Source organism: Rhipicephalus sanguineus, chromosome 2 (assembly GCF_013339695.2).
Source record: "Rhipicephalus sanguineus isolate Rsan-2018 chromosome 2, BIME_Rsan_1.4, whole genome shotgun sequence".
In the NCBI taxonomy this organism is placed as follows: Eukaryota; Metazoa; Arthropoda; class Arachnida; order Ixodida; family Ixodidae; genus Rhipicephalus; species Rhipicephalus sanguineus.
Window position 1 is genome coordinate 87,497,999 of NC_051177.1, and position 13,686 is coordinate 87,511,684.

The window sequence follows — 13,686 nt, forward strand, 5'->3', positions numbered from 1 at the left end:
AGCAATCGGCGGCAGAGAAATCCCGTTCTTGCATGTGGAAGCTGCACTACTCCGATGAGCTGGTGCACGCTCACACGAAGTGAAAGGCAAAGAACGTAACTGCGTCTAGGGTGCCTCGGCGACGCCAGCGCGGCCAGTGTCCCTCACTGGTATCGAGACGCTTTAACCATGACCTCCGATATCGTGCGCAATCTTGGAGTAAGCGCTAGTAAGTGTCGATCGTGACGCATTACTTCTTTTCACCTCTCACAGACGCCGGCACTGCGCCCGCTCTGCCTCGCCTATCTACACCGCCAACAGAGAGCATCGCGCGAGAGAGAATGTGTGAAAGATATAACGTGCGTTCGTGAGGTGTGCAGCATCTGCCAAGCTAGCATAGATGGTTTAGCGTTGGGCGCTTATCGTTGCGGCCGCTGCGTCGTGGGTTCGATTCCCAGCGGCGGATCTCTTTCTTGTTTTTTTCTTCTTTCTCACCCATTGGCGTCTATTTTATGAACGTCATATCCGGTAACGGAAGTTCTTGGTGGACCCCGGCATAAAACACTTTCGTGTTAAAAGAAAAATAAAGAGAGCAAGCATAGCCATGGATAGTATAGCAAGGGGTGGGAAAGAGAGAGGTGAGAGAGTAAAAGCCTAGCCAAGCCAGGACCAGCTAGGTGCCCACCAGGTCTGCTGTGACCCAGCCATGCACAACTTAGTCATCATCATCATCATCAGCCTGTCTACGCCCACTGCAGGGCAAAGGCCTCTCCCATGTTCCGCCAATCAACCCGGTCCTGTGCTTTCTGTTGCCACGTTATACCTGCAAACTTCTTAATCTCATCTACCCACCTAATTTTCTGCCTTCCCCTCAGGCGTTTGCCCTCTCTTGGAATCCAGTCAGTTACCCTTAATGACCACCGGTTATCCTGCCGACGTGCTACGTGGCCGGCCCACATCCATTTCTTCTTCTTAATTTCAACTATGATATCCTTAACCCCCGTTTGTTCCCTGACCCACTCTGCTCTCTTCCTGTCTCTTAAGGTTACACCTATCATTTTCCTTTCCATCGCTCGCTGCGTCGTCCTCAATTTAAGTTGAACCCTCTTTGTAAGTCTCCAGGTTTCTGCTCCGTAGGTAAGTACCGGTAAGATGCAGCTGTTATATACCTTCCTCTTGAGAGATAGTGGTAGACTACTATTCATGATTTGATAATGCTTGCCAAATGAACCTCATCCCATCCTTATTCTTCTAGTTATTTCACTCTCATGGTTCGGCTCCGCGGTTACTACCTGTCCTAAGTAGACGTACTCCTTTACAACTTCCAGCGTCTCGCCACCTATCGCGAAGCGCTGTTCTCTGCCAAGATTGTTCCACATTACTTTAGTTTTATGCATATTAATTTTCAGACCTATTCTTCTACTTTCCGTATCCAGTTCAGTAATCATGAGCTGTAATTCGTCTCCCGCGTTACTCATCAATGCAATGTCATCAGCGAATCGCAGGTTACTGAGATATTCTCCATTAACTCTTATCCCTAATTCTTCCAAATCTAGGGCCCTGAAAACCTCCTGTAAACACGCGGTGAATAGCATTGGAGAGATCGTGTCTCCCTGTCGTACGCCCTTCTTTATTGGGATTCTGTCGCTTTCTTTATGAAGGACTATAGTGGCTGTGGATGCGCTGTAGATTTCTTCCATTATGTTTATATAGGCTTCGTCTATGCCCTGATTCCGCAGTGCTTGCATGACTGCTGATGTCTCCACCGAATCAAATGCCTTCTCGTAATCTATGAAGGCTATGTATAGGGGTTGGTTGTATTCCGCACATTTCTCTATCACCTGATTGATAGTATGAATATTGCCACGCCCACTTCTTGTCCTATTTTGATGTTTTTTGGGTTTGACCTGCAAGGGCGGTTATCAGCGCTCGACGCTGCCCGCGAAGCAGTGTTCGAGAGACTTCTCGATTGTAGTAGATCGTTTTGTTAAGATTTCGCGCCGCACGCGAATGTTCCAGCTTTATCGAGAGATAACGCCGCCACCAGCGATATCGCTGGAAAGTTCCATAGCACCTGTATAAAAACCGACGCACTTGACCGCTTGTCAGTTGATCGACGGACGACGCCCTGTACGCCGCTATCATTGTACAGCGTGTATTGCTGTAGTTCTAGTTCTCATTTTCCCGGCCACAAGTTCGGCCAAATAAACAGTTTCATTCTGCAAACGCCGACTGCTTTCTTCGTCGACGTCACGACCACGTGACATCTGGTGGAGGTGCTGCTCGTTCATGTTCCGGACGCCCCCGACAAGCCTTGAACCCAGCCCACGTCGCGAAGAAGACACCGACACCATCAGCGGCAGTCGAGCCAGCCGCAGACTGGAAGGACTACCCCCACAATACGGACCCCTACCGGACAAGACCAGGATCACAACGAAGACGACAACAGCCACAATGACAACCGCTGTGGCGCCTACAACGGTCGTCATGCATCAACCGAGGGAGCCGCCGACATTCCGCGGATCACCATGCGAGGATCCAGAAAGCTGGCTGGAGGCATACGACCGGGTCTCCACGTTCAACAACTGGGACTGCGACGAGAAGCTACGCCATGTCTACTTCGCCCTTGAAGATGGCGCAAGGACCTGGTTCGAGAATCGAGAGTCCACGCTAACATCATGGGACCTCTTCCGCACCGGATTTCTCAACACCTTCACGAGCGTCATCCGGAAAGAAAGGGCTGAAACCCTTCTCGAGACCCGTGTACAGCTCCCCAATGAGAACGTCGGACTGTACACCGAAGAAATGACTCGCCTATTTCGCCATGCCGATCCAGCCATGTCCGAAGAAAAGAAAGTTCGCTTCCTGATGCGGGGAGTGAAGGAAGAACTCTTCGCCGGACTTGTGCGCAACCCGCCGAAGACGGTCTCGGAATTCCTTTCCGAGGCCACCACAATCGAAAAGGCACTAGAAATCCGCACTAGGCAGTACAACCGCCGCATTCCTACGACGACCTACGGGGAGGTTCAGGCGCTGCAGTCTGATGACCTGCGTGACACCATCAGAGCGATTGTGCGGGAAGAGCTGCGCAAACTGTTACCTACGCCGCAGCATCAAGTGCATTCAATCGCCGACGTTGTCCGCGAGGAAGTCCGGCAATCGCTTGGAATTCCCGAAGCACCGCAGGCTCAGCCAGAAGCAATGAGCTATGCTGCTGCAGCCCGACGCAACGCCCCACCCCCTCGCCCACGTCAAGACGCCGCGTCGCCGCAGCAGTTCCGCCGCCAGGCACCGCCGCCACCACCACCGACGCCATACCGCCCGCCGACAGGACAACGCTGCGCCCCCCGAAAGACCGACGTTTGGCGTGCCCCTGACAACCGACCGCTCTGCTATCACTGCGGGGAAGCCGGCCACACATACCGCCGATGCCAGTATCGACAGATGGGGCTACGCGGATTCGCCGTCAACGCGCCGCGCCCGCAGCCAGGCGAACGGCCTCGCGACATCCACGACTACCTCACCGGAACACAGTGGGAAGAACGACGACCTTCCCGCTCGCCGTCGCCCGGCCGCTACATGTCACCGCACCGCCGGCAGTACACTGGCCCAAACCGGGGCCGGTCGCCTAGCCCGTATCCGGGAAACTAAGCGCAGCAACCGATGGAGGTGCGGTTGCTGTACGACGAACTGCCGAAGATCCTCCGCGGCCGCCGACGACGACAACGCGACGAGGCCTTCAGAACACGATGCATACCGGACGGAGACCTCACGACGAAACTTCGCGGCCAGAAGAAAACCAGACGACGCAACGTCGAAACAGCGGGACAAATCGACGAAGCCGTGATCCGACGCCACGACCTAACCGCAACGCAAGACGACGAACAAGCGACCTCGATGTTCTTATCGACGGCCACAGCGTCACAGCTCTCGTCGACACCGGAGCCGACTATTCCGTCGTCAGTGGGCCATTCGCCACCAAGCTGAAGAAAGTAAAGACCGCTTGGAGTGGACCAGAAATCCGGACAGCTGGAGGCCACCTGATAACGCCGATTGGTGTCTGCACGGCGAGAGTCACCATCAATAACCGCACTTATCCTGCGAGCTTTGTAATCCTACAAGACTGCTCCAGGGATGTGATACTCGGAATGGACTTCCTAAGTGACCACGGCGCCGTTATCGACCTGAGGTCTGAGTCGATAACACTAACCTCAGACAAAGCGCTCCCGGCCCACGCGACGCCAGGGAACCATGCACTGAATGTGATAGAAGAGCAGGTGACCGTTCCGCCACGCTCCAGCGTCATTATTTCCGTTGGCACCGAAAAACCTGCGAACCTTGAATGCTTAATCGACAGCGATCAGCAACTACTCCTGAATCGTCAAATTTGCGTCGCAAGAGGTATCGCCGAGCTGCATGACGGTAAAGCAAAGGTACTGCTGACAAACTTCAGCCACGAATATACTAGGCACCTCAACATGGGTACGACGGTTGCCTACATCGACGAATGTGTAGGCGCCAGCGATGCTTTCGCCCTCTTCGATGCTGTCGAACCTGCTTCGACAAATAGAGGTCCCGAACGGGATTTTGACGTCAACCCGAGCCTTCCGAAGGTCAAGCAAGATAAGCTCAAAACCCTGCTCCTGCAATACAAGGACTGTTTCTCGTCGTCATCGCGGGTCCGACAAACGCCCCTTGCTAAGCACCGCATTATAACAGAAGAAAATGCTCGACCACACCGTCAGAGTCCCTACCGGGTTTCGACGCGGGAACGGGAGGCCGTGAAGAAACAGGTCGACGAAATGCTATGCGACGACATCATCCAGCCGTCGAAGAGTCCGTGGGCATCCCCCGTGGTGCTAGTGAAGAAGAAGGATGGGACTCTTCGTTTTTGCGTCGATTATCGTCGCCTGAACAAAGTCACGAAGAAGGACGTGTATCCCCTTCCCCGGATAGACGACACCCTGGATCGATTACACAACGCAAAGTACTTTTCGTCGATGGACCTCAAGACCGGTTACTGGCAAATAGAAGTCGACGAGAGAGACCGAGAAAAGACTGCCTTTATAACGCCAGACGGCCTGTTTGAGTTCAAGGTCATGCCTTTTGGTCTTTGCTCGGCACCTGCGACTTTTCAACGGGTTATGGATACAGTACTGGCCGGCTTGAAGTGGCAGACGTGCCTCGTGTACTTGGACGACGTCGTAGTGTTTTCCTCAAACTTCGACGAACACCTTCGGCGCCTTGAAGCTGTACTTCAAGCAATCAAGACCTCCGGACTCACTTTGAAGCCTGAAAAGTGCCGCTTCGCGTACGAGGAGCTCTTGTTTTTGGGTCACGTTATCAGCAGGGATGGTGTTCGCCCGGACCCGCGGAAAACAGCTGCCATCGCTGACTTCCCGACGCCCACCGACAAGAAGGCCGTACGCCGTTTTCTCGGCTTGTGCGCCTATTACAGACGTTTCGTCAAGGAATTTTCACGGATCGCCGAGCCACTGACGCAACTCACGAAGGCCGACGTCGAATTCAGGTGGGAAACATCGCAAGTTCAGGCATTTCAAGAATTGAAACGACGCCTGCAGACGCCTCCGATACTTGCGCATTTCGACGAGCACGCCGATACGGAAATCCACACCGACGCAAGCAGCGTAGGACTCGGCGCCGTCCTTGTGCAGAAGACCGACGGATTGGAAAGGGTCATCAGTTATGCTAGCCGGTCGCTATCAAAGGCAGAAATCAACTATTCCACCACAGAAAAGGAGTGTCTGGCCATCATCTGGGCTACATCGAAGTTTCGCCCCTACATCTACGGCCGGCCCTTCAAAGTTGTGAGCGACCACCACGCCCTGTGTTGGCTAGCCAACTTGAAGGACCCTTCAGGTCGCCTCGCACGGTGGAGCCTAAGACTCCAAGAATTCGACATTACCGTCGTTTACAAGTCCGGAAGAAAACACTCCGACGCCGACTGCTTGTCTCGTGCCCCCGTCGACGCACCGCCGCAGGACGACCACGATGATGACTGCTTCTTGGGAACCATAAGTGCCGACGACTTCGCTGAACGACAGCAAGCCGACCCGGAACTCCGGGGCCTTGTGGAATACCTCAAGGGCAGGACCGCCGTTGTTCCAAAAGTATTCAGGAGGGGATTGGCGTCATTTCTCTTGAAAAACGACGTCCTCGTAAAGAAGAACTTCTCTCCGGCCCGGGCTGACTACCTCATCGTTGTACCTTCGGCACTGCGACCAGAGGTTCTGCAGGCCCTGCACGACGACCCGACGGCTGGCCACCTCGGCTTTTCCCGCACGCTCGCGAGGATACAGGAAAAATACTACTGGCCACGCCTTCCTGCCGACGTCGCCCACTACGTTAAGACTTGCCGAGATTGCCAGCGACGGAAGACACCACCGACTAGGCCAGCGGGACTTCTGCAGCCAATCGAACCACCTCACCGGCCGTTCCAGCAAATCGGGATGGACCTACTGGGGCCGTTCCCGACGTCGACTTCCGGCAACAAGTGGATCGTCGTAGCAACTGACTACCTCACCCGCTACGCCGAGACAAAGGCCTTGCCCAAAGGCAGTGCCGCCGAGGTAGCAAAGTTCTTCGTGGAGAACATCATCTTGCGTCATGGCGCCCCAGAGGTCCTCATCACAGACAGAGGTACCGCCTTTACTGCGGACCTAACTCAGGCGATCTTAAAATACAGCGAGACGAGCCACCGCCGCACCACCGCCTACCACCCGCAGACCAATGGCCTCACCGAGCGTCTAAATAAGACCATCGCCGACATGCTGGCCATGTACGTCGACGTTGAGCACAAGACGTGGGACGCCGTCCTTCCGTACGTGACCTTCGCTTACAACACGGCCGTCCAAGAAACGACGCAGATGACGCCGTACAAGTTGGTCTACGGAAGGAGCCCGGCGACGACACTGGACGCCATGCTACCGAATGTCACCGACGAAGAAAACCTCGACGCCGCCGCTTACTTACAACGTGCCGAGGAAGCTCGACAGCTCGCCCGCCTGCGCATCAAGACCCAGCAGCACACCGATAGCCGTCGCTACAATCTGCGACGACGCTTCGTGGAATACCAGCCCGGCGACCGCGTCTGGGTCTGGACGCCGATACGCCGACGTGGCCTTAGCGAAAAACTCCTTCGGCGATACTTCGGACCCTACAAGGTTCTTCGACGTCTCGGCGCTCTTGACTACGAGGTCATCCCGGACGGCATTACGAACTCCCAGCGACGCCGCGCACGACCTGAAGTCGTCCATGTCGTGCGTCTTAAGCCGTTTTTTGCACGTTAGCGAATCTGGGGACGCTACTTTTACCTTTGTTATTGTAATTTATTTATGTATGCACTTGTGTTTTTTTTTCTCTTCTTTGTTCTTTCACAAGCATCGGGACGATGCTTTTTCAGAGGGGGGCAATGCCACGCCCACTTCTTGTCCTATTTTGATGTTTTTTGGGTTTGACCTGCAAGGGCGGTTATCAGCGCTCGACGCTGCCCGCGAAGCAGTGTTCGAGAGACTTCTCGATTGTAGTAGATCGTTTTGTTAAGATTTCGCGCCGCACGCGAATGTTCCAGCTTTATCGAGAGATAACGCCGCCACCAGCGATATCGCTGGAAAGTTCCATAGCACCTGTATAAAAACCGACGCACTTGACCGCTTGTCAGTTGATCGACGGACGACGCCCTGTTCGCCGCTATCATTGTACAGCGTGTATTGCTGTAGTTCTAGTTCTCATTTTCCCGGCCACAAGTTCGGCCAAATAAACAGTTTCATTCTGCAAACGCCGACTGCTTTCTTCGTCGACGTCACGACCACGTGACAATATGGTCTATTGTTGAGAAGCCTGTACGAAATCCTGCCTGGTCCCTGGGTTGATTAAACTCTAATGTCGTATTAATTCTGTTAGCAATTACTTTTGTGAATAGCTTGTAGACAACGGACAGTAAGCTGATGGGCCTGTAATTTTTCAGGTCCTTGACGTCCCCTTTCTTATGGATCAAGATGATGTTGGCATTCTTCCAAGATTCTGGTATCCTCCCTGTCGAGAGACACTTCGTATACAGGGTGGCCAGTTTCTCTAACATAATCTCTCCACCGTCTTTCAACAGGTCTGATGTTACCTGATCCTCACCAGCGGCTTTGCCTCTTTGCATTCCATTTAGGGCTTTCTTTACTTCTCCTGTTAATACTGGTGGGATGTCAGATTCCTCTGGGATATTACTGCTTCTTACGTTATCATCCTGACTGTCTCGGCTGCTGTACAGATCTCTGTAGAACTCTTCCGCTACCTCAACTATTCTATCCATATTGGTTGTGACCTTGCCATCCTTGTCCCTTAATGCATACATCTGATTTTTGCCTATGCACAGTTTTGTCTTCGTAGCTTTGAGGCTTCTTCCGTTCTTTAGAGCATGCTCAATTCTCTCCATATTATACTTTCTTATGTCGGCTACTTTACGCCTATTGATCGACTTCGGAAGCTCCGCCAGCTCTATTTTGTCACTTGCATTTGAGGCTTTCATGGCTTGACGTTTCTTAATGAGGTTTTTCGTCTCTTGGGATAGCTTACCAGTGTCCTGTCTAACGACTGTACCCCCGACTTCCACTGCACACTCCTTAATGATACTAGTCAGATTATCATTCATTGCGTCAACGCTAAGGTCGGTTTCCTCGGTTAAAGCCGCGTACCTATTCTGAAGTGAAACTCTGAATTCCTGTACTTTCCCTCGCAGAGCTAGTTCATTAATCGGCTTCTTGCGTATCAGTTTCTGCCGTTCCTTCCTCACGTCTAGTTGAATTCTAGATCTTACCATTCTATGGTCACTGCATCGGATCTTGTTAACTACTTCCACATCCTGTATAATGCCCGGGTGGTCGCACATTATGAAGTCTATTTCATTTTTAGTTTCGCCATTAGGACTCCTCCAAGTCCACTTACGAGTAGTCCGTTTTCTGTAGAAGGTATTCAAGATCCGTAAATTATTGCGTTCTGCGAACTCTACTAGTAACTCCCCTCTGGCATTTCTGGAGCCGATGCCATATTCCCCAACTGCATGATCTCCAGCCTGCTTCTTGCCTACTTTTGCATTGAAGTCGCCCATCAGTACAGTATACTGTGTCTTTACCTTACTCAGTGCTGATTCTACGTCTTCGTAGAAGCGTTCAACCAGTTGATCATCGTGGCTGGATGTTGGCGCGTAGGCCTGTATCACCTTCATCCTGTACCTCTTATTAAACTTAATCACGATACATAACACCCTCTCATTAATGCTATAGTATTCCTCTATATTGCCAGCTATATTTTTATGAATAAGGAACCCCACTCCTAGTTCTCTTCTGTCAGCTAAGCCACGATAGCATAGGACGTGTCCGTTCTTCAGCACTGTATAAGCCTCCTGTGGCCTCCTAACCTCACTGAGCCCTATTACATCCCATTTAACACCCTCTAATTCCTCGAATAGTACAGCTAGACTCGCCTCACTAGATAAAGTTCTAGCGTTATATGTAGCCAAGTTCAGATTCCAATGACGGCCTGTCCGGACCCAGAGATTCTTAGCACCCTCTGCTGCGTCGCAGGTCTGACCGCCGCCTTGGTCAGTTGCTTCGCAGCCGCTGGGGACTGAGGGCCGAGGGTTAATTGGTGTATTCATGTGGGAGGTAGTGGCCAAGTACTACACCAGGGTGGCCAATCCTGCTCTGGTGAGGGAGTGCATTGCTGGCTGTGGTCGCCAGTGAGGCTGCACCCCAGGCCTTTTTACACAATTCCATCATCACGCGGATTTTTTTTTTTTTTTTTTTTTAATCCGGTTGGGAATTGTCCGGCACCGGGATTCGAACCACGGACCTCTTGCATGCGAAGCTGATGTTCTACCCACTACGCCATCGCTACGTCCCGATAGGACTGAGCAAGTCTCGGGGATAGGGAGAAAGAGAGAGAGAGAAAAAAAAGCAAACACAATTGCTCACGTAACCTTTATAACGCTCGTGTCCCCGGCACTTATCACGTTCGTTATCTGATGGCCCGATATCTTATGCCGAGCCAGAACAGCTTGACTGTTAAAAAAAAATCTCATAGCGTACTTGATTCAGTTGGTATTCGTAATTCGCTCTTCCGTCATTATGAAGCCTCCCCCCTCCCCCCCGACAATATAATCCCGACGCACATTAAATACTAATATTTTATCACGAGATCACTCAATACCTATATGCACTTCCGTCACTATCACAGTCAATCATGACATGAACCGAATTGATAAACTGCGACGTAACTTACATCAGCATTACGTTGTGACAAGTACATGCCACGATCATAATATTTCCTTTTTGTGCCTTCTCTTTTCCTGCCCTCCTTCTCCCAGGTCCTTTCTGTCCTCCAATCCCTTCCCCTATACAGAGTGGCATGCAGGCACCTTTAAATACGGCGGCAGAATTCTCCGTTATTCATTAAAGGGATTTCTCTGTCTCCATCTCATGATAATTTTGCATGTATGCTCTTGGTTCTAATCGCAGTTGCACCAGCAAAGGCGGGGAAAACCCCTGCGACCAATAACGACAGCATCACTGCTTCATCTTTCCTCATTCGATGAATCATGACATTTGCAATGCTTGTAAGAGTTCGGGTTTTGATACACGGAGCTGTGGGAAGTTTCACAACTCGCATAATCGAAGAACTGTGACACAGAAAGACAGACACACTGACAGAGACACACACAGACATACAGACACAGAGAGAAGATAAGCACAGACACACAGACGGAGACAGATAGACGCACACAGAGTCAGACACACACACAAACCGACAGACAAAGCGACAGACAGAAAAAAACACAGACACACACACAGACAGAGAAAAACACACCAGACAGATAAATACAGACAGAGACAAACAGACACAGAGATAGACACACACACAGAAATAGACAGAAACATACAGATGGAACAAGACACATAGTGGGAGAGAGACACAGACAGACAAACGAACACACACACGCACACAATGACAAACACACAGAGACAGGCAGACATACAGACAGAGACAGATAGAAACACACAGGGACACAGACAACGAGAGATACACACACACACAGACAACGAGAGACACACAGACAGACGCACAAAGCGACAAAAACACAGACTCACACACAGACAGAGACAAACACACCAGATAGATTGACAAACACACACAGACACACGCACAGAGAGACAAATACACACAGAGAACGACACACACACAGAAATAGAAGAAACACACAGATAGAGCAAGAGACATATTGAGAGAGAGACAGACAAACAAACAAATACATATTCACACACACCCACAGAGACACACACAGACAGGCACAGAAAAACACACATACACACACGCACAAATACAGACGAACACACACACGCACACACAAAGACAGACGAACACACACACATACACACACAAAGAGACAAACAGACATAGAGAAAGACACACACAGAGATAGACAGAGACACACACAAACACACGCACATAGACAACCAGACACAGACAGACAGACGCACACAAACAGACAGACAAAGCGACAGACAGACGAAAACGCAGACACACACACACAGAGAAAAACACACCAGACAGATTTACAAACACACACACACAGAGAAAGATAGATAGAAACACACAGACGGAACAAGACACACACTGAGACACACAGACAAACAAACACTGACACACAAAGAGACGGGCAGACACACAGCGGGGAGGGATAGACAGACACAGAGACAGACACACAGAAAGAAAGAGACACACACACACAAAGACAGATGAACACACACACACACAAACACACACACAAGAGACCAGAGTTCTTCCGTTATACCAGTTGCAATAGTGCCTGCCCATGGACGATTCTGCAGGGGATGGATGGATCCTATGAGCGTCACCTTTATAGCGCGGCAGTGACATGCGCGTCATTAGGCTCGACAAAAGAAAAGAATTTTTTTTAAAGTTGGGCTAATGTCTTGCATACTTCGAATTTCTCGATCTTAGCATATAAAGAACAAATTCACAGTTCACCTCTCCGCCCCTTATAGCAGAATCAGCTTGTGTTAACAACTAATTATTTTTGTCTTTTCGGTCTACTTTTCTGCCACCAGCACCCTAACCGTCTCCTATTTCTGTAGCGCACGTGGTCAGCTTTCCATTGTTGTTCCTAAAACACAAGGCTTCAGGTAGGGTCGTGCCAAGGCGTACAACAGGGAGGATATCTCCACATTCAGTCAACATATGCTTTGTCGCATCCTTAGAGTTCCGACAGCATGTACATTTTTCTTCTTTTTTACGCAATCTCGCTTTAAAACTACGCCTTACAAGGCAATCCGACCTCGTTTCGAACTGTAAAGCGCTTCCCCTTGAATTATCATAAACTGCCTCCCTCCTTATTTCTAATTTGCCCTTTCGGTAATTACTGAGTGAGGGTTTTTTTGTTTTGCTAATTTTTTTTTCTCTGCCTTTCAGAACCAAAGGTTGCACCTTTAATGCAGAAGACCCTCAAGTTTATGAAGCAGCGCTTCAAGAGGTAGTGACGATTCCTGCGACATTTACCTTGTACAGAACGAGAGAGAAATACAGGACGTAACTGCACCTGATGATGATGATGAGACGTGCAAAGCAGGACGACGTTGGTCTCATCTCATCACCAACCTTGTAAAGGGAATGTTTGTAAAAAGTGCAGGAGTGTTATTTAACAGGACGTAGCATCCACCCACTAAAGCTCCAACAGAGGTGTGCAAAGCACACATCTGGAACATGATTCTTTGTTGCGCATACATTCGCTGCCATCAGTTTCGCAAAGTGTGTAGCACTGGAGCACTTCACGCTTTTGTTATTACTGTTTTTCGCCCGAGAATAGTAGCTTTTATTATTGTGAAGGCCAGGTCATGTTACGAGGCCGTGCCCGTTCAATATGACGGCAGTTTGCGCATCGTTTCGAAATGGCCAACTTTAATGCTATGTAAATAAGCCCAACATCTGCATTGTGTACACTAGACAAATCTTTGTGCTGCTGTCTTGTACAAGGCTAGATTGTGAACCTCTTTTTTTTTTTTGTGATGAAGCGTTCACTTCTGATCTTTTAACCGTCATCACCTCTCCTGCAGCTCTTCTTTAGCAGAAGTTTGTAAGGCTTCCAGAAAAAAATCAAGTGTTCACCTGTTTAGAGTATTTTCTTTCAAACCCAGCTCTTTTTGTGTGTATGTCTGCATAGATGTGTATGGTGTATTGATGTGTCTGATATGCTAAAAAGAATGCATGAAATAAACTACAATGTGGCTCTGAATCTTGTGCTTTTTTTTTTTTTCACTATTCTCTTTCCAGGAGTGAGTGGACGACTGCAGAAAACTGTTCACTGTTGACTTGTTGTCTGAAAAGTATAGCCAAATTTTTTTAGAAACATCAAACAATAATAATTAGTGCTTAGCAATATCATTGGTTTAACAGAGCAATGATAAAGGTGCCAATGATGACTTCTGTACGTGTAAACTCTAACAATTTTGATGCAGATATTTAATGCCAGATTTTTAGAGCTTGTTCACAGGCGTCATATCAACATCAGTGATGTTATGATTCTTCATTTCTGTCCAATTCATAGTTAAACTGATTTTTGAAAAGCCAGGTATAATGGAAACAAATCTTGGTTGCTGTTGATTCAACCGTTCTTGGAAAATC

At 49.8% G+C, this 13,686-nt stretch overlaps 1 protein-coding gene across 1 annotated transcript in view; it reads left to right on the forward strand.

Moving 5' to 3' along the window:
* The window catches only part of LOC119383310 (transcription elongation factor B polypeptide 3), a 36,904-nt gene extending 23,609 nt beyond the window's left edge, over positions 1 to 13,295 (forward strand). The window contains exon 13 of the mRNA XM_037651388.2: positions 12,478 to 13,295. Coding sequence (XP_037507316.1) covers positions 12,478 to 12,542 — 65 coding nt within the window. The 3' untranslated portion in view covers positions 12,543 to 13,295. The remainder of the gene's footprint in view (positions 1 to 12,477) is intronic.
* Positions 13,296 to 13,686: the final 391 nt, after the last annotated feature.